The following is a 23,157-nucleotide window of genomic DNA, read 5'->3' on the forward strand; positions in this document are numbered from 1 at the left end:
CGAGAATAAAGCATACCAGATGAGCACCATATTGATAAGTGATAAAATTGTCGATGGCCATTACGACTGGCGGTGCAGTCTAAATTTCTTTATATAACTATAATCTAGACGAGGGACGACTAGCATACGAAAAATATGACTTCGTTATAGTTGTCTCAGCCGCCGCACGGCCAATTGACGTGATCACCACTCGGGGAATATGAAACCTTCGTTCGCGATAATCTATTGTGTTGTACAAGTTTCACAGTTAAAAACTTGATAAGTGCGAAACTAGAATAAAAATTAATAATTTCTTGTGTGTGTATATCAGAAGAAATCGCGTCGTGTCTTCAGAAAATAGATGCCACCTACAGCGGAATGAAAGAATAGAATCTATTTTACGAGAATAAATATCTAGAATAGCCCCACGTGTGGAGATGAGATGGTGAGGTTAAAAATCCGCTGATTATAGTTTAGAAAATTCAAATTCAAATTTATCAATCAAGAATTAAGATCAAAAGACACAAAGTTTCACATTCTTCGTCAGGCGCGACGAGATAACAAAACCGAGGGGTATACACAAGATCAATGCAAATTTTGGCTAAAAAGCTTTCTAACCTTCACACTTCGTAGAAGATGATCTGAAGCATATGAAAATAACATAATACCATAAAACTCTGCACCACAGTCCTCTGAGTTATAATTTGATTCAAGTTTTTTAGTTTACTCATCGAAAATGAACTAATTTTAACTCTAGTTTATTCTGAAATAGGATTTGGGGTCAAATAAGATTTTTCATTCAGAAATTCATTTATCATACTTCATAAACGTATCATTTATCCATTATATACAAGCTAACCTATAAAGACTTAAAAAAAACAAAATCTCCAATATAACGTATTACATAATCACGTACGGTTGCATATGTCGCGGATTAGACAAGACTCCGCGTGGCGCAGTAAAATACCAATGGTGGATTGACTGATCTTTTTACCAATCAAAAACAGAAATTAGAACGGAGGAATTAATCAGCGAGAAGTGATTGTATTTCACCCCGTTAATGAAAGCTTGATGGGAAATTGCACAAGTCCACTTAGATGGATTCGTGTAATTAAACCTACGGTGGTTTTACACCCTGCGTCGCTGCTACGGTTGCTGCTGCTGCTGCTGCTGCTGCTTTGTGGGGTGATCATTAAAAATTGAAATCCGTATTTCTCACCATATCGCGACGCGTTCGGATTATAACAGCAACTTCTTTCAAAGTCAAAACGATTTCAACTGAAATAGATTTGCGTAATTCTTAGAAAAACACTAACAACAAACTTGAGCAATCTGAACTTTACCTGTTTAATACATACATTCATACATTCATTGTCGTTTAAAGCTAATTTTAGAGGAAATGCCGTTTTAATGGCCGTCAAGCGAAATCGCCTAAGAAATAAAGGTGAAAGTAACATTTGACGGCCAGTTGACGGCCGAAATGACGTATGCGAACATCAATGTATACCATTTAGAAATAGTTCCGAGACTTTGTTTCATTAGTGCGGGATTTCTATATTACACGCATGAGTGAAACAGTGCTCTGGTCCTATAGTCTTACAAACCACGCTGAGATAGCAAAAAACCGTTCTATTCTTACTACCGGTGCCTGGTATTAACTTATTGACAGCTCTAAACCCGAACCGCGCGTGGTTAGCTATGATTCGTTTGTAATTTGCATTTTGATGACTTTTTCATGGACAGTTGATATAATAACATTTTGTCTGATATCCATTAAATAAATTTATCGCATTATTGCCTCGCGGATCGTTGCGAGAGAAATCGTCGCCTTTTTTCATACTGTCTCAAAGTCATTATACAAGAAAATACGCGCAAAACCGATTGGAAATTACTGAAATCGTGCGTCATTCACCAGCAAATGAATCTAGTCGAAAATAAATGGGAAAACCTATAAAAATACAAAATGGTATCGACGTATCAGCGCGACGCACTAGTCGCACTGCGAGAGAACATCCAGCATTCAGATCACCGAGCCTATACATCATAACATACCTATCAAAAACTGATGAAGTCTAGAAGATATTTTTGTATACATGGATAACTCCGCTTAATTCGTATCTTCGGGGACCGTTGATGATTTTCATATGGATGATTAAGTAAAGTATATGAGTACTTTCAAATTCCAACATCCCCAACGTGGTCACACACACAGTCCTAACCTTACCATCTTAAATAAAGCCTGGATGATTCAGGAAATTCAGGAAGCTGTTGTCAATTAATAAACTCTGAATTGAATTGACCGGCAACCAGTCTAGCCCGGTCTAGTTGATGACGTAGTGCACATCCAATCAAAAATTTATTGTTGAAGACATTGTTTTGAAACGCCAATTTTTAATGACGTAGTACACATCATTCACTCATTCGCTGACTAACAAATAACGTATGGTAGACATCAATATATAAAGCATTTTGTAACGGTTTTTACAGCGTCAAAATACGAATAAAGCGGTGTCGACTGTACTAGATTAGGTGGTAATTTCAATACATATATATAACTGGAAATAGATGCGATAAGTTTTCGTAGATGTGATCTCTATATATCAATAGTAATAATGTGGAACTTGATCGAAAGATATCAAAAGTAACTTCATCCAATGACGACAATATTCTCTCTCTCTCGCACGTACACATATGTCTATCATAACTGTATATGGTATAATAGTATTTCATCATTCGCTGGTCGGGTATTTTTTTCTCATACGACGCCAGCTCATCAATGATATAAGCTGGCCGTAATTGGCGCCGCAATTTTCATATCTTACAATCGGTCAGATAATGAAATTTCGAGTGATATTCCGCCAGCCGAAATTGGTTCATCACCATATAGAATAGCAGCGCTGATAGGGCGACCCCGGTAAAAAACGCGTCTAAATGAATTTGCTCATAAACCGTCGATAGAAATCATCAGATTAGGCGCGGATTATCAGATTAGGCGCGGATTATCAGGAACTATGTTATAACGTACAATATTTCATACGTGATGAATCGAGTTCAATGGGAATAGTTTTTTTCTCGTTAATGGTCCTAAATATTATTTGTTGATTGGTTTGATTCATAGTTGTGGTGTGGCCCGTACAAACTTACCAGTCACACCTGCCAGAAACGAAACAGCAAATGAAATTTTTAAATCGGAAATCGAAGTGCAAATATTTATCTTCAAATAGGGATTGACCACGTCTTTACGTATTCGATTGGTAGATTTCGTTTAATTTATTTTGATACAGATATTACGTAGTTAAAAGGCTAGTCGAATTTAGAGAAATTGTTTTTTTTTTTAAGTGCAAGAGGAACGTTTTTAGGATCGTCTCCTGACAATCCTTTATTGTTATATGGCGGCATATCTTCAGCACTCGTTGGCAAACAGACTAACACGCCACGTGCCAAGACCCCGTAAAGGGTTAACCTAATCTCAATGGTAGTTTTTTACTTGATCAAAAGTAGGCCCGCTTCATTAACGGCACCTCAGGTTTGACGGTCGAGGCGTTTTGAATCTACACGCATTCGACCCAGCTTTGAAACAAACAATCATTACTGGGGTGTATATATATATATATATAAATATCTGCGCTGAAATAGATATAAAACCTGACAATAATAACTCACTGCATAATCCTACAAATCCCTCGCTGAATGGAACCGAATAATTAATACTGTCGTGATTATGATGCAAATAACAGACGCGGTTTGATAATGCTAGCCACGAAACAAGATGTATTGCTAAGATTAGGCATTCTTATTATTACACTTATACACGGCTTAATACGGCGCTCATATCCGCCGCGCACCGGTCGCCGCATTAAAATTAGTAATTAATAAAAATACATACTGTCAACGCCGACTGTGTTTTCAAAGCTGGGAAAATATGTGAACGGATTTCTGCGCTTTTGTGCGGCAGAAACCTTTTTTTAAAATGAGCTTCACGCGCGGGTTGTGAACGATAAATCAGTTCGCGTATCGATAAGATTTTAAAGCCCGGTCTGGCTATAATTTAAAGGATCTAACTGTGTCGAATCCTGTCATTCTGGAAAACAAGATCCTGATTTAAGAAATCAAACTAAGGTTTGCTTCTATATTGAAAAAGATGAGAAGCTTTTGTGTGGTCGATCAAGCCTGTTTCACCATGTACCCCCTGAAACGCTTTAGTCTTCCATCGCTATCGTACCTGTCGATCCCGGGGCCGGGGAAGGGTCCTTGGAAAACGCCCCGTCCCTATTTTTCGTCAAGCATAATCTCAACTACCTTTTGATACTAATTTCTATCTAAAAGAAGCCATGAAACGGGTTTTAGAGGGTCCATAATTTTTTTTTCAAAATTCCACTGGGTGACGACCCTCGATAGGTACATAGTCAGTTAATCAAATTCCAGGATCCGCCTTGTCGATAATGATTTCATTTCTAAAAAAAGAAAAACGTATTAATATCGCGATAGCTAATAACGGGATTGAGAAATACTGAATAATGAATAACGAAGATGTAATAAGCAAACGCTAGAACCGCAGCGGCCGGCGCTGTTAGCAAAATGAAGAGATAATTGAACTGCGGTCATTTTGATGAAATTATCACCTCCATTCTCTCCCAATCATTGCCAAATCATGGTTTCTCTCATTTACCGCGCCGATGACCGCTAATAACCGCTAGTGACCGCCAGCTACTATTACCGCATTCTACTCTGTCATTGGTTCGCGGTGACCTCATTGTTGACCGGTTGTCTTGGACACCTATATTCTATGCAAATTAGATTACGAGAAACTGGTGTTTTCTTGTTAAATCAGTAATGACGGACATCACTGGCGATAATTGTGAAACGTCCGATACCGTAATTGTGTATATCATGAATCTGGGCACAGCTTGTCAACTGTTATTGAATTATCAGCTTCATGAATTAGCGGCGATGAGCTGAAAATTGGTCCACAATCCCGACGACTAAAGAATGCATTCGACCAGCTGGTAAAAAAATATACGACCGGTCAGTTTGAAATTTGAACCTTTCGATGTTTTGGTTATAAAGCGAAATAGCGACATCTTGAACAGTTGAGCCCAAATGCACAAAGTCAAAAAGTGGTTTTGAATCTGAAGACTGGTGTCAAGTTGTTAGATTGGCAATAGAACTAAGATGATCTTAGACTGGTCTTAAGTTGTTAGATTGGCAATAGAACTAAGATGATCTTAGACTGGTCTCAAGTTGTTAGATTGGCAATAGAACTAATGATGGTCTTAGACTGGTCTTAAGTTGTTAGATTGGCAATAGAACTAAGATGATCTTAGACTGGTCTTAAGTTGTTAGATTGGCAATAGAACTAATGATGGTCTTAGACTGGTCTTAAGTTGTTAGATTGGCAATAGAACTAAGATGATCTTAGACTGGTCTTAAGTTGTTAGATTGGCTATAGAACTAAGATAATCTTAGACTGGTCTTCAGTTGTTAGATCGGCTATAGAACTAAGATGATCTTAGACTGGTCTCAAGTTGTTAGATTGGCAATAGAACTAAGATGATCTTAGACTGGTCTCAAGTTGTTAGATTGGCAATAGAACTAAGATGATCTTAGACTGGTCTCAAGTTGTTAGATTGGCAATAGAACTAAGATGATCTTAGACTGGTCTCAAGTTGTTAGATTGGCAATAGAACTAAGATGATCTTAGACTGGTCTTAAGTTGTTAGATTGACTATAGAACTAAGATGGTCTTAAGATAGAACTATAGACTATGGCTATAGAATTAAAATGAACTTAGACTGGTCTCATTTTTTTAGCTTGGCTAGATGGTCTAGGGCTGGACTTAGGTTGTTAAAGACCAGTGGGCTTAGACTGATCTTAGAGCAATGACTGTACAACCTGAACAGGTGGACTCGCAGCTAGACTCGTTGCGCTAAGCTCATTTTGGTTATAGAACCAAAATGAGCTTGGCCTGGTCCTAAGTAGTCGTGTCTATTCAAAATTAGCTCAGTCCGGTCTTAAATCTAAGTCTTCGTGGCCCAGAAGTTAAAGTAAAGACACAGTCGATGTCACTGATGACGATAAAGCCAGTAGTCCGAACATTACGGCAGTAATCTCAGCTTCCTCGCTGCTGTTACTAATTACACACGAAGTTAAGTTACAGCCGTCAAGTTTGGAGACAGCAGGGAGTGATACGGAGACAATGTGATTAGCCCGGATCATTGTATGAGCACTCAACGATGAAATTACCTATATACCGAGTCAATTAACCGCGCGTATTAATCTAACGCAGCTCGTCACAGGTTTTTTGTTTTAAGGATTGACCTCGTCGCGTCAATTCTTTCATGTATAATCAGCTAAGGTGAAAATCGAATTGAACGCCGTTTCGCACTATATATATACGCGCGTGTGTAGAAGGTTTGATCGGCGGCTTTGACAGCGTGAATGCAATTACTAAACTATCCGATTAATTTCACGATAGATAATTAACCGGTTTGACGGGAAAGGAGGGTTTTACGGATGCGTTGCAGTTTCTTTTTCTAGTTTCGCCGAAAATAGAATTGATTGTGGATTGGATCTAGCAATACTCGGGTCGCCGATGCGGAAAGTGAGATCTGAAAAGCACAATGAAGGCTCCATTCAAAGCTTCGCTAAGAATGAACAAGAAAACTTAGTTGTTTTTTTGCGCCTTGAAATTTAACATCCGTATATCGCTGAATATTGTAGACAATGAATGTTATAATATAAATGACATGATATTGAGAATCAATAAAGTTATTTTTCAAATTTGAATTGCCCGGCAACCAGTCTAGCCCCAATATTGATGACGTAGTGCACATCAATTCACACAGTACCCCTTGAATAACGCATGGAATTAGCAATTGAATCGAATTGAATTGTTCGGGGATCAGTCTAGCCCTAATAGTGATGACGTAGTGCACAGTACCCCTTGAATAACGCATAGTAGTTAGCAATGTATAAAACACTTTTTGTAACGGTTTTTACGGCGTCAAATAATCAATATGTAATATACTTTTCTGAAAGTAAGTGTCAGACACGCGTTGAAATCAAACATTAGTGAAGTTTCGTCCATAAATTATGCACCCCAAATGTAACATACACCCACACATATATATACACGTCGTATATTGTCATCGGAGAAGATAGTGTCATGATTTTAATGGAAAATCACTTAATTCCGTAATGTCGAATGCATTTAAGCCAATCTTTATATATTCGGTGAAAAAAGTCCATTAAATCTTCGAACCTCTGTACGATGAACTAATAGGCTTTCGAATTCACTTTCACGGATTAGAGCATTGTAAACTGCGTATCGCATTTCTCCTTTAAATCAGCGCAGCATAAGAACATTTGGGGTCTTACTTCTTTCGTAGTGTTTAATTTGATCTTCTTCGTTTTTGGGAGTTCTAGAAATTTGATTGCAGAATGCGGCAATTAAATATGGTTTAGTACGCGCCAAAGGTCACATTATAGAGAACAATACCTCTAAGGTGCTATCTTTAATGGTAGGAATGGGACGGAAGGCGATGCGCTTATGAATATCCTTTAGGCAAGAAACAGAAGCCGTCTCGTCAAACTCAAATAAAAGAACGCGGAAACGAAATACTCGAATCTGAAGAAAGTAGTGCTCACGGCAACAATAACCCTCAAGGATCGAAGCTCAAGGCTGTCGTAATTTATATCTTTTTATTCAGATTAGGACGCGTTATGATATTAATTGACGTGACGTATTGGGAGATGAATCACGGGGCACGCAGATCACCGGGGACTAAGACACGCGTGTCACCGAGAACAACATTTCCGTCATTGCTTCCAGTTTCTATCTGCAATGATGACGGCTTATCAGCGGGTAATGACGTGAAATTTAAAATTTTTCAATCCGATGTCACTGGCAATTAAGACGCAGATGAAGGGATTTAAAAGGTCTCCAGATGTAATTACCGCAGCCGTTTCGGTGAAATGAAATCTAATACGGTGTCATAAATCATGCGATTTTTGCGCGCTTTCCGAAATTCGTTCGGAAGCGAAGGCGTCGTTTTGAAACGAGAAGAACAAGGCGAGGATTAAGACGGAGATCTGGTGACCTCGTCCATATTCACAATCACAGCTGCATTTCCAGATAACAGATAAACATGTTTAGAATTTCGAATACGATAAAAGTGGGTTCGAACCCTCTATTCAGTAAAATAGCTTTTTCATATGAAATTATATTTTTCGAATTTTTTTTTAGGGTTGGATGATGAATGATTAGTTCGTATATATCAATCCCTTAACCAATAGACGATTCCGAAAATAGTGGGTTCGAGCCCCAATTATTGTCCTCTATTCAGCGTAACAACTATTTCATTTGAATTTCTATTTTTCTGAATATTCTAAAGGGTAGAATGATTGCTGAAGAAATGTCAATCTCTTCGCTCCTCCTTTACACGTCAAAAAAGTTCTTTTTTTCAAGTGTCGGAGCAAACCCCCAGAATGATATGTATGTATGTATGTATGTATGTATGTATATATTGAATGGCGCCCGCTATGTATAAACTGTTATCAATAAACGTGCTCGAAAATCATAACATAACCGCACATTTTCCCTAACGACTATTAATTGATTAACTGATAAAATCCCTTAGCTTCAAATTATTAGAAATCATAACGGCGACAGTTTTCGAACACGGTCCAGTGAACAGAGCGCGTGAGCTCGTCGCAAAACTTAGTTAATTAAATCAACCGAGACCTGAGATCATTATCTCGCCATCTCCCCAGTTATAGCATCACCGACACCAACACTACTACACTCATCAATATACCGATATTTAATGGGAAAAAATTGATGAAACTTTGGTCCACTGACGGCGGGTTATTAACGAATCGTTGATACAGCTTACTGTACCCTGTCAGTTCGTGTACAAGGCGTATGTATCATGCACGGTTTATTGTATAACGATGGATTCATGATCGTCTGTTACGGGTTCCTCGCTACTCGAGCCTCGTCGATTCACGTTTCGTTGCGTCTTCGAGATTGATTTTCAACACTGTTTTCTAGTTTCGACTGTCAATAATAACGACTCGCGGACTAATAAGGCGACCTCATCTACTTTATCCGAGCACGGCTAATGATTTACAATATCCTCGACAGCCATAACTTAGGGCTAATGAGATCTCAACCGATGCGTGAAAATCACTGAACATCAACCTGCATAGGAAATCTTATCAATTATTACATTCCAGCTACATTAAGTGACGCTTGACGAAAAGCGTGAACTAATAGAGAATCGTCGAATTTAGGGGTTCGAACCCAAATTCGTATTGGCTATACATGTTAAAGGTCGCGCTGTTTATCGACCCGAGAAGTATTGAGTTTTATCTATCAATAAATGGTCAATAAAAATCAGAAAATGCCGGAAGATATGGAGGCCGAGTGAAGCAGATTCATAGCACCTCTTTTTAACAGATTGTGGATCAGGTTTATCTATCAGATCTAGAAACATCATTGCGCTGGGGGGGGGGGGGCAGGTTTTCCTAGGGGTTCTAGATACGAACAATGTTTTTCTAGACGAAGGAAACTATGGCGTTTACTAATTCGAGAAACAATAAAAACGTATATCCCAACAAAATATATCGATAGGCAAGTGCTTCGTGTGCATTTAGACTGGTCACGTTCTACGTCGATGCCATTAGACAGGTTGCCTGTCCATCTAATTGAAGATGGATACCGGTAACCAGTCTAATGCATCATAGACTGGTTACCGTTTCGATGACCGGAACGTTTCATAGACTGGTTGCCGTCTACGGTGGACCCGACAAAACACCCAACGGAACGATATCATTGATTGGAAAACGCCGCGAAAAAAAACGATGCGTTCTGGTTCTCCACAAACGTAATCAATTCCTGCGACGTATTTTTTATTATTCATCGGTAGAAAAATTGGCGATACCGCAATTATCCAACAATCTGCGCCTCTTGGAAGACTGGGAGACGCGATGCATCGATTGGCAATACTGCGAGACTTTCGGTGGCGTCTTCAATTAAAAAATCAATACACAGACACTTGACGTGTGGCCGTACACGCCGTTCACGCATGCAATTAACGTTTGACCCTATTCATCTTGAAGGTGTCGTCAAAATCCGCGTCGAAATAATCTGCCGCCGCGGATCTAATAGCGGTCAATTATCGGAATTTGTCGCCAAGGCGGAAGTCACTTTCAACTTTTAAATGTCTGGCAATTTGTGACTTTATTTAAAGGCGATGGCGGAAGCACCGCAGATGGAAGGAGACTCAGCCGGCAATAGGCTATAATTGATTACTAAGGTACTCGTCGGTAACCTCAGCAGCGGCAGCAGCAGCAGTAGCAGCGGATTCCCTGATAAAAAGGATTCCTCCTCAGTCGAGCCATCTTATCATTATGTATATATATATGCAGAGAGAGAGAGACATATAGCGCTCGTTCATTCGCCCGGAGAAACGACTTGTTAAATTCTGATAGTGCGGAATCGATGAATTTTTTTTTTCAGCGCGCGATATAAATCCGAGCCCTGTTTGCTATCGATCTGGCGGTGTAGAGGTACCGGGTTTATAAATGAGTGCGCCGCGCAGACCTACACCGATTGAACGCCGGATAATTATATCCGACAAGACCCTTCAATTTGATGAAAATTCTCCCAATCAAGCCGTGAATTTTTGCCAATGAGCGCCGAGTGGTTCCGCGGACGGCATTCCTAACAAATGTAAATAGAATTTAAGAACAATAAGTAATCTACGCCGGAGATCCGTGCCGTCTTAAAGAGTGCGCAAATTGCATTTTTCGCTCTTTTTATGGCGACGGAATTTTACATCATAATACATGCAAATTACGACGCGGATAACTCAATCAGCGCCGCGAACATCCGAGCAATTTGGTCGTCGAATTACGCATATAATTCGTGGTTTTTGATACGCTATTACATATATGCAGGCCTTTTGAAGAGGTTATGATCATTTTCAGGACAGCGCCACATCAGCGGCAACGCGAGCGACAACATCTCGCGCACAGACGACGCAGCGCTGGAAAAACATGGCTGAAACGACCAATCACCGGCATCGACCAGCAACCGTCGACATTTAAGTTCATTACAAAACTCATTGGTTATCTACGTGAATTAGAGAAAAAGAGGGAAAATCCGTAATTACATTCCGCAGTCATGTGGCGAGTTGGTAACTGAATTAAGCCGCTCGTAGATACGCGAAATCAAAACTCTGTTAGACGAAGTTATAGCCGAAGTTAAAAAATGCTGGTGACAGAGATATATGGAAAATGATTCCGCTCTCAAAAGAGATCCGAGATCGTCGTTTATTGCTCGAATCGTCGCCCGAGGCCCCAGAAATATCATACGAGTTTAAATGAAAACATGTAACGTAAAACCGTATAGTTATGATAGAGTTAGTGGGGGGGGGGGGGGTACAGCATGTATAGTCATCACTAGATCCATCAGTAATTTATTCGCTGTTTATGTTGTCAGTTTGAATTTTGTGGTGGTGGGGATGGATGTGGTAGGGGGAGTGGATGTGGTGGGGGATGGATGTGGCGGTGGGGATGGATGGGGCGGTGAAGGTGGATGTGGTGGTGAGAGATGGAAGGGGTGGTGGGAGTGGATGTGGTGATGGGGGTGAATGTGGTGGTGGGGATGGATGGGGCGGCGAAGAGGTGGAAGAGGTGGTGGGAGTGCATGTGGTAGTGGGAGTGGATGTGGTGGGAGTGCGTGTGGTAGTGGGAGTGGATGTGGTGGGAGTGCGTGTGGTAGTGGGAGTGCGTGTGGTAGTGGGAGTGGATGTGGTAGTGGGAGTGGATGTGGGAGTGCGTGTGGTAGTGGGAGTGGATGTGGTGGGAGTGCGTGTGGTAGTTGGAGATGCATGCGGTGGCGATAGTGTTCTTCAAATGATAAAAAGCAGGTGTGAAGATTGGTAAGGATTTTACCCGGGTCCGGTGCGGTATTTCAACATCAGCGCCGATATTTTTATTCAGAATCCGATAGTCCTGATGTCGTAGGTCCGGGTTAGTCCAAATGTTTGGTCCGCGTCCGGCATTTCATTGTTGGCTCGGCCGGGTCCGGGTTCGTATCCGAATTTCAATTCAATTAATCACTACAGATATCTTAGTGCAATTTCATCAAATTGTTCAATGCTTAACTGGTATCATTTACGAGAAATACATCCATATATCTATCATATCTAAAATATCCATTCTATCGAGACCTATTACTCCCACCATACAACATATACTACATTACATATGGCTGGGCTGATTAGAGACCTCAATATCAAAATAGCTATTTCTACCAGTTGCTAGTGTAAATTGATTGAATATCGAAATATATACATATCTCAAATATCGTAATTTCAACCAACACACATCCAGCCCTGCTATAAAAACACGTATCCTTTTTACTCAAATACATTATATCGATTCTTTCTCGCGAGGATTTTCTAATTCCTGTACAACGTAATGATTTTGTGCCGGTGATATTATCGCCATCGAGTATAGATCGTATTATGAATATGTACTTCAATCGGCGTGATCACAACTGAACTAATATATGTGCGGTATTTATTTCAAAGCCGTCAGAACAAAATGGAATGACGACGCTGTTGAATGAACGATTTCAACAAAACGGGTTCAAATAAAAATCTCAAATTAGGCTAAACAAAAATGATACCTTGTTTCTCCGCAGCGGCCGGGTCATTTTTGTAAAATATGATACAATTTATAAACAGTTCATTTCTATAGCGGCCGGGTCTGTTATGGTAACATTGATCACGATTTAAAAAAAAGTAATGTATAGGGTAGATAGGCGGCCGGCCGGGTCAACATTAAAGCTCAGCAGAGCGGAGAAACAAGGTATCAATTTTTTTTAGCCTTAGGCTAGAAATGATACATTGTTTCTTCATCCGCTGGGCTTAAAAGTTGACCTGACCAGCCGCCTATCTACTTTACCCCGTACATTAGGCCTACTCCTTTAAGACATAATCAAACTGACCATAACAATCATAGCAGTTATAGAAATGAACTGATTGCACATTTTATTGGAATAGACAAAATGACCCAGCCGATTAGGAGAAACAAGGTAAAATTTTTAGCTCTAGTATAAGGTCACTACCCCCTCATACCCCACGACAAGACGCCCCCCTTCGAACAACAACACCACAACTACCATCACAAGAAAAAAGACACTTAAACCATAAAAACCAATTGTGTCCATTAATTTAGATTACTCATCCAAGCCGCAAGCGCGTTATCTGCATTTCATTGTTTTCGCCCGATAATTGTTTGTGTTAATCAGGTCATTTTGCCCGTGGGTCAATCTTATCTTTTGTTTCAAATCAATTAAATGCGTTACTAAACAACTCGCTCTACTGGGCCAACGTATCCGTCGGTGAATCATAGATAGCTACGCTCCAGTGACGACTCCGCGTCCGACTGAGACAATCGAATATGCCATTTGTGACAAGCGAGAATCCGCCAGGTGGCGATAGTGTAGATTCGGACAACGATGCCGGATTTCTTTTCAAATTCAATTAAATTCTATCCATAATTTCTCAGATTCTATGAGTGAATCCTAAACATTGATTAACGAGGACTCTTCTGTGGCAATCGAGGATCCACCAGGTGTCGCTAGTGTTCATTCGGACAACGATACCGGATTTCATCTCGGATGAATCTTACATGAACCATAAAGATCAATGTGAGTTTATCAAGAGTCGTAATTTGCCTAATTTCTGATGTGGGAGGCTAAAATGCTTGATGAAATTTCATTGAAAAATAAACTTAATTTTGAGCCAGTGGGTTACCTGGTTGTACGGGGTACGAATTTACGAAGGAGCCATTTAGAATATTAAGTTATTCCTTCACAAAATGAGCATATATTACGACGCATATTTGTAGTTGTCGCAAATAATTCTAAATGTAGAAAAAAGATTTGAACATTGTTGAATGTCGGCGCTTTGTTTTGATGTTACCGGATACGAGCTCTTCGACTGGAATATAGCTTAAAGAGTTTATATGTAGATACGAAAATAATTAGATATACGCGTATATCATGAAATATACAATAACGAAACTCGCCGCCAGCGCCATTATATGATAGTCTCTCTGTAAAAGCAAAAATTAAACATCGTTTTCGCGTCCGCGGGTGAATAATTTCAGTCGTGATATTATTGTCTTAATTATTTGCCTGGCACCCCGCGGCTGTCCTGACGGGCGGGTCCTACTGACACGCCCTATCACTAGTCATCTATACAGTTAATAATATCAAATAAATAAACAGCCAAAAAGCACAAAATCGTCTCCGATTATCTTACAATCGATTTTTGATAGGAGTTAGCTGAGGCTTAATTTCGTGTACGTAACATCCTGGCAAAGTTTTTGGCTCCGGTTTTTACGCTTAACCACACGTTTAGTGCTCGGAACATTACGACGATTTAAACGCTTAAAATACGATACGCTTTATGTTTCAAATTCTGAATTTTCAACGTCGAATTTTAGCCTCGGGCGGATGAAAGTCGGCGGTGTGTGTGTGTGTATAGTTATTTTTAATATCATTCGCTCATATCAGTTAGTACGTCGATAATGACTGACAGATATGAAATACACGGGTTCTCAGATATATAATGACAAACCACAAAACGTTATCATTATCTTATAGGATTGTTGCAAAGAGGAGTCGTGTTAACCCCGCAGGACCCGTTTCAACAGTTTTGACTTTTGGATAACTCTGAGCTCGGAGCAATCATATTTGACAGCCAAGTTTTCGCTGAGTAAAATTAGTTCATTTTCAATGAGTTAACTGTGTGTCGAATCTAAATGCAGAACTGTGGAACTGGGTCCTGGTGTCAAATCAGTAAATGTTAAGACATATAGATGTAGTACTCGATATGGTATAGAGCCATGCTCGCTATCTATTCTCTAATAGATTAATTAGTAAATCAATTAGTACTCAATTAGTATCACTCTCCCTAAAAATACTGTAACATGCACTACGCGCTGTATAGCGAAAGTAAATTTTTCAAATTCAAGAAAATTTATGAATCTTATTTTACACCACAAGACCCAAACATATTGGAAGCTAGTATTGTTTATACAAAAAGCAGATGAAAGCTTCATGTATCTCTCGATACATCCGAACCTTATAAAATCTGGAGTGTATGTTAATAGTTTTCAATATCACATAATTTATATTATATACATTTTATTCATTTTCGACAATATTAAGCAATATATATGTTTCATTTTTCAACTCGTCAATAAACTTTCAAGTTAGTTCGCTTGGTTTTATTCTACCGACAAAATACTATCTGTCTTTTCGTCGACTGATTTATCTTAGAGGAATGAAGAAAACGAAGGAGAAATCGACAGGAGAAAGTTGCTCTTTATCGCCGATAGCGGCCGTGTTCACCGCGCGCACCCAGGTGCTCTACGATACCAGCTGTATTTTAATGACAAAAACTCATCATCTTTAATATGAATTCCGGGCGGTAATTTTCTCCGTGTCGCCCGGGCTTATCGCAATAGACAGGTCACGGTTCGCTCTCATCACCGCGCGCCACACAATTTATTAATAAATCCGCAAAAAATTGACACCGCGTCGCATTAATAACATCGGAAAGGCGATGTACACAGGCTGGATTAAAGCAACGCGTCTAATGGCATTATCTGATACGCGGCTAACATATCTAAGAAGCCGCTCGAATTTCTGGCTAAATAAGATTAAAAAGTGTAATAAAGAACCGAGTCGGCGCATTAAAACGCAATTGGTAACATCTGTGCCCTAAGTAGAATCTATCTCCTTTATCGGCGGGTTTGACTTCAGTTGTAACCACCACATCAAACAACTCAGTTTCAGACCGTTATAAAAAATATTATCTACGCATTGGCGAGTATGTTGTTGTTACTATCTTTGCCGCGATTTTCGTAAACTAATTATGAAATTGGAGACGAAAGTTTCCGCTATTAAAATCGTGTTTGAAAGTTGTCGTAAAGTTTAAATCCTTTAATATTTGCTTGGATGAACTTTTGAAGCGAAAGCTATTGAAGTCGCTACCAATTAGAGTTGTAATGTTCATACTTGGTTCGGTTTTAGCGTCAGAATGAGATCTGAAAGTCTTCAAAAACATCGGACGACGTCTTCGTACATGACCGAATCTTTTGAAAGTTTTCTTCTTTACCGTGCCTTTCCCGGATTTACAAATACGTCCCTTCCGTAATATCGAACTCAGACGGTAGATTTTGATATAGAGATCGCGGCGCTCTTTTGCTGGAAGGACGAAATCCTAAAATTAGCTTTAAAAGCTTACGACAAAACTGCATCAGACGCAATTGCGCTTATCGACTATCATCGTTAACATGGTCATTTCGTAATGGATAATGTTAGCTTCATTTACCAATACAGGACAGTGGACCTTTTCAAAGTATTTTTTGTCTCTCGATTGACCGCAATGGTTTAACATTTCAGCCGTCGGTTATGGAATAAACATCGCTGTCAATAAAATACACGAGAAATGATTCATTTATCGAGATAAATATAGAGGAATTTACCCGAATTGATCCCCGAGGGGACATTTCTATCTTATTCTATTGTTAGGGAAATTTATCCGGCAACCTTCGTATAATTATCTCGTCGCACTAGTCGAGAAAATGTCAATCGACTTTAAAATAAACATCAAACACAAAACAAACAGTTTGTTCGCACCTTTCAATGAAAATCACATCAAAAAGCTTCAGTTGCTACTAGTGTGGAAACGCTCTAAGAAAAAGTGCAGGTTTTTATGCGCGGTACCTGTTTCGGTATCTGGAAAGTTCTAATGAATAAATACCGCAAATATCTACGATTTCGATCGATGAATCTACGATAGAATATGATTCTAATTTTGGGGGGGGGGGGAAAGCTGAAATCATCATCGATGACCGTGAGTTGATCTGTGCAAGACGACCGATCGTCTGCGATATCGTTGTGTTTAATTGCTGCCTATGGGTGTTGTGTTACAAGTCAGAAAATACTCCGCTAATTGGTTGACTAGAACGTGTTTTCTTTCACTCGGCTGCCACAGGCGACTATAACCGATCTAAAATAATCAATTGAAATCGTGATTGATGATATATCATCAGTTTATATATGTTGAAGAGAAACGAACGCTATCGCACATACGATTCATCGTATCAGGTTTTATCATTGTAAATAACTTGTATTCTATTTACCGTAATCAATATATCTACATTTCCCTCAATATCGCATACCCTGACCATCATATACCTTAAAAAACCCATAATATATAAGAAAAAAAGAGTCTTATTTCTCATGATAGCTTATTCCGAGGTTTCGACTTTATCCAAAATGAGGTATTTTTTATTGTTAATAATGCGATCATTGTGTAATACGAAATTATTATCACTTTATATTTGAAATTCCGCTTCCGGTTGAGTTCCCTTACTTCATCATTTTGAAGATTCTTGGGCCTATCAAGTGGGAAGTGACGTCACAACCAGTCTCTTTTCGGGCTGTCGGTTTTATCATGAATGAATGAACCACGACGACCTGCTAACAAGGGCTTTTAAATTCCTAGTATCAGCAGTGGCTGTTCCAGGGGGCGGAGCATTCCCCTACCCGGACTGTACGTGGAAAGAAGTTATTCGAGACAATCTGCTTGGGTTCGAACCCTGCTACAATTTCTATTTTTGGATATCAAATAAGGAATTTAATGCCTTCGTAGTGAGTTAATGGGATGAATAAATTTGGTTTCCTTCTCTTTTTGGCAAAAAGAAGTAAAACTATATTCCAGCTCTAAACTGGAATTAAATCGAATTGAATAAAACGCGAATCTTATCTGTTGGGTTAATCTAATATATGTATCTCAGTACAGTTAAATCAATCGCTTATTTCGAGGCGAACCAAAACACAAAAACTACTCGTTTTAAAACTCTGATTATAGATATCGATGTTTGGCGCGGTAGTACACTCGTAACTCAGCGCTTGAGATATTCAACACCTCAATCAATTCCAATATGTAACAAACAGAAAGTATTTTGATTACTTGTGTGTGACATTTCATGATAGACCTACCAATAAATCTAAATACCCCCCTAAACAATATAAAATCGATCGTTTTACAAAAATATATCTAATAAAAATATATTGTTCGCGAACTTTCCTTTTTGTCTAGAACTTTCTAATGAACCAATCAGATGAGTAGGTGTGACAATAAACGCTGTCACTAACAGCTAGATAATTCGCTTGCGCAATGATTTTTTTTCAATTCGCCTCAAACACGTTTATGATCGAAAGAAAACCGTGATGTTTTAAACGAATTTAATTTAGCAAATTAATATTTAAAAAATCGCCCCCACCCCGTAGGGTCTTTTCATTATGTTGAACCAACATTATCATTGTATTGAAAGTTTGTTTGCGCCGAGAGGGTATTTCAAAAAAGTTTTTTTCAGCAATGTCTTCAAGCTGCAAATGAGTGGAGGGGGTTAGTTAGTTTTTGTTTCAATCTTGCCTTACGTCGTTCGGATCTAGGTTTTGCCAATACTCATCCTTGGACCGTTCTTTTAACGTTAACCTCACGACAGGAACACGGCCTTAGAAGTGTTGCCCGCACACCGCAATGGAAACTTCCATAGTTATGACTTAGACTAAAAGACCAGCCTAATATCATTTTGGTTCAATAACCAATCTAACAAAAGACCAGTCTAAGACATCTTAGTTCCATTGCCAATCTATGTTTCAAGACTACTTTCGCACTGGAGCCGACCCCATCAATAGTTAGAATAAAGATATTCGTCGAATCAGGGAATCTTCATTACACTGTTAAAAAAGAATCTAGTGATTCGTTCGCTTTGTTTGATATATTGCGTATTTTATATTATCATCATTTCCATAATCATCAACATCATCGAAACTTCTCGACACTTCTCGATTCAATAATTCAAATTACGCATTCTTATTTTTACACCTTACACGCGGCTTCCTTCATTAACAATGCATAGAAAAAGCAAGTCATCTGTAAATGAATTTATACATATTCGGCGGTGGCAGCGGCGGTGGCGGCGGCGTTTTCAGCTGCTAAATCCATACGATATTCAGATTTGTTCCGCGTTCGGCGTCAGATACTGACGAGCATATTAAAACCCAGCTCGCTATTGTCCTGCTGTAATTGAGTCTTGTGGTTGATTTCACTTCGAATACATTTAAAAACTAGATACACCGTTTTTATTTCGTCCATTATCAATTCATGCCTGTAAGGTAGAGATTCACGTCTACGCATCGCTAGACTGGTAGCTTGTCTTTGTTCGTCGTCAGATGTACGGATTCATATACGTTCGTACAAATATAGAAAACTGTTAAACAAACAGAACCGACCACGTTTGATTTCATTTTAATTGAAGTCGCAACAACCTCGGGCGAAAACAACCCCACATCATGAGCTATAAAGGTGTCGAACGTTTTGACAGACATCTTTGAAAAGCTATTCAAAAATATTCGTTTTAGTTTTAGTATTTGGTTTCTATAGACGAGTAAGCGACTGTCTAATTCATGAATACCTCTATGCACCAATGGAATATGATAAAAAACGCATTACAAATAGTTTTTTCAAAAAGAGAAAAAAATGACCCAACACTGCAGGACAAAAATATCCTAACAAAATGGCGGCTAGCAAAATGTAAAACGGTTTATCGAAAAAGCCCACAAGTATCTAACGTTTTGACTCTATGAGCCATTCTCAAAAGTTTTGAATATAAAATGAGTCGTAGGATTGAGTAGAAACGTCAAAACTCTCGTTTTTTGTTTGTTCATATTGTGGCTTTCCCTGAATGTTCGTTTTAGATTCTAAATCCCTTTATTACGAAATGCCCGAAGAATCGAAGGGTGTGGGTGAGCTATTTCATGACGTATTTGCTGTTAGGGTTTGCAATTACCTGATTAAACCGACGATAGTCTCCTTCGAAATGTCATGACTGTTGATTTTAATTTTTTGATGAACGAATTCTGCTTTTAATCTTTTTGTATTTCTATCTAGTGGGTTTAATCTTATCATCATTACTCCACGTCTGAATATAGGGGGGGGGGGGGTATTCTAATAGTAATAATTCTTATTTCTATACGTTTCATGTCGATTTTTTCAGTCGATAAATGAATCAAAGCGAGTGGAATTATAGCTGGTTTTTTTTTTGGTTTGTATAGAGTTAGTTCTCCCCATCACGTGCGGTGTCAATTAACCATGAACTGATCAAAAACTAACTGAAATTTCACGAGCGGCGCGTGGCGACGCGGCGCCAACAGAGATCGATCAGTTCTGAAAACTAACTGGGAAAAAAGGCGCTACAATAAAACTTATTTGTTTCATAGTATTTCATGCTAATAATAATATCAGAATATAGTGATATCAGAAAATACCTGTGGTTTTCAGGCCCGAACCGAGATTTTTGGAGGGGCACTTCTATTTCAGGAAAAAAAGGCATTTTTTCAAGGCTATTGAAAAAGGGCAGATCTTAATTATGTATATACCCAAAAAACATGGAAATTCTATCCAAATTTCGAGAAACCTTGACCCGAATTTTTGACACTGACATTTTGAAAGGCACTTTGAAAATTTTAGGGGGTTCTTTTGCTACTACCCCGGACCTCCACCCCCTGTGTAAAGTTGTTGATATCACATGTATTGAACACGTCATATTGGCCGTGAGCCATGAATGATGACTTCAGTAAGCCACTCGATTTAAACGGCCAGCGTGACGCGCTACGACTTCACGTGGCTTGTAACACGTGGAATTAACTCGATCTAGCCGCCCACGGTCGTCGCAGTAATAATTAGTCTTCCAAGTCAGCAATTCCGTACAAAATAATGGCTGAAATTCGATGCCGATGAATTATTATCATGTTCTACTCCGCGACAAAAAAAATCGGATAATTTTTCTTTCGAAAAAATCCAAACTACGCCGCAGTGTTGGCGGGTGATGCTGTGTAGTAATTAATATTGAATCTGTGAAAAATAATCAATCCTACTCGTCAATATAATAACTGATACGCTTCGATTTACGAGACAAAAAACGTTTCATTCGATTCTTTGATATATGGTTGTAATTACACACGCGAAATATTTGATTCTCAGTATGGCGAGTATGAAACCATTGATGTAGGTTACTGTAAATCACACGGACTAACAGGTTCAATCGGGGCATTTTTCAAAATACATGTACCAATTTTTCCACAATTGTGAGTTAGAGTTAGTTCATTTTCAATGAATTAACTCAGAGTTAAATCTTAACTCGGAACTATGGAACTGGACCCTGACTTTTAAATTAATTATGCCTTTATATCGATGGAATTTGATTCATTGCAAAATTATTCAAAATACATGTACCAACTTTGAGAAATGTATTTACTGAACTTCGGTAATTCTGACTAAATGTTGAATTCTATATAAATTATGCCGTCAGTGTCCATTCTCCGCTGCTAAATCAGTAATTATACCTCGAAGTGTTTCAACATTGACACCTGCCATATATGTCATATGAATCTGGAAATGCTTTTTAGATACCTACATTGACTGGTCTTATCTTCGAGTATCATAAAAATCAGCTTCTTTTAATATGATAAACTAATAACAATAATTCCACATGTCTAAACTAAATGACAACCAAAAAAATGTTGCAGTAGTAACAATAACAATAACAATAACAATAACAGTAACAGTAACAGTAACAACAGTAACAGTAACAGTAACAGTTAAGTAATCAATGAATGAACCGCAACCGAAATTTCCAATTATGTACTTCGATTTTAACCAGAAAAATCTGCATATTCGACCGCCGATCACACATCTATATTTGTACTTCGATTTCGAAATAAAACCCCTGTTTCGCCTCCCAGCAGGCGTGGTGGGTTTGTAAGCCACACCAAATCAAAACTAATCAAACGAAATCTAACAATCAAATGAATAACAGGGTCAATGCCTATTTTAAGAGAAGGGCCTTAGCACTGTTCAACGATACATAGTTGTTAGATTAAAGTTAGCGCACAATTGCTGAGCTATCTTGGGCGTCTATATATTCTAAAGTTAGTTTTCAGTTCGTAATCAATCTTTCCAATAATCGCCAAGTCTCTAACCTCGAACGAATTGACAGATACAAAATATACGATTGAATCTGAACTTAATTACAGCAAAAAGAACAACGCATGAAACTTGCGTCACTCGCCGTGTATATTATAATATAAGAAAACGCGTCACTTCTCGCCGGAATATTTTCTTCGGCGAGAGGTTGATTAATTTATACGATGTTCTATGGAAATTCATCAGTGTGTGATACAATTTAGGCAAAGATTTATGCCAATAATGCGTTCCCCCGGTGACACACGGGTCGTCCGAGCATCAAGCGAAAGCGTTTGACATATGAATAATTCCATAAAAACAATCGTCTATTGTTTCTGTTTTGCGCGCGTGAGGTGACGTCGGTTGATTGCGAGTTATAATGAGATTACTCGAGGTTTTCGATCTGATTATCGGCACGGGTAAGGAAGGTGACGGCGGTGACGAAATTAAGTTATTACCTCGCGCCGGGAGATATCCGAGCTTTCGCGCAGTCGTAAGTAATTAAGATGGAAGGTGTAATGAAAAATTGTCGTCGGCCGAGTTTATGAAAATTTCCCGGGTCATAAGCATCGAAATGAGCAATAAACAATGACCGCCGAGACACTGGAAATGATACGATCGATCGCCACGGGACGACTTCGTGATTGCACAAACCCCGGACCAAGTCCAGGCTTAGATTTCAGAACTACCTAAGACTGGTGTAACCCCAGTTTGTGTATGGTACTGTGTATATGATATACTAGCTTCAATATATTCACTATAATACTTGATTAACCACTGAACTTTACCAATATAGATATATCTGTTACTAACGACAGTTCCAACCACAGTAATTTAGTAAACATACCTAGCATTTTTATACGTCTGGCTTTGTAAAAGATGCAAATTCTGATTGGATGACGAGTGCCAAATTCGCAGGTCTAAGCTACTTCTGTCTTAACAGGGCAACCTAAATAGGAAGACAAGACCCCGGAGACCACCCCCTAAATCCACATCTGCTGCTTCTACTACAACTTCCTTGTTTTGCTGGTTTGACTAGGTCGGGATTTCC

The 23,157-nt window shown here is 39.0% G+C and overlaps 1 protein-coding gene across 1 annotated transcript in view; it reads right to left on the reverse strand.

The window, feature by feature from the left end:
• Positions 1 to 1,123: 1,123 nt before the first annotated feature.
• Positions 1,124 to 23,157, reverse strand: part of LOC141902570 (thiamine-triphosphatase-like) — a 108,532-nt gene continuing 86,498 nt past the window's right edge. The window contains exon 4 of the mRNA XM_074790364.1: positions 1,124 to 1,257. Within this exon, the coding sequence (XP_074646465.1) occupies positions 1,172 to 1,257 (86 nt within the window). The 3' untranslated portion in view covers positions 1,124 to 1,171. The remainder of the gene's footprint in view (positions 1,258 to 23,157) is intronic.

Source organism: Tubulanus polymorphus, chromosome 3 (assembly GCF_964204645.1).
Source record: "Tubulanus polymorphus chromosome 3, tnTubPoly1.2, whole genome shotgun sequence".
NCBI classification, from domain to species: domain Eukaryota; kingdom Metazoa; phylum Nemertea; class Palaeonemertea; order Tubulaniformes; family Tubulanidae; genus Tubulanus; species Tubulanus polymorphus.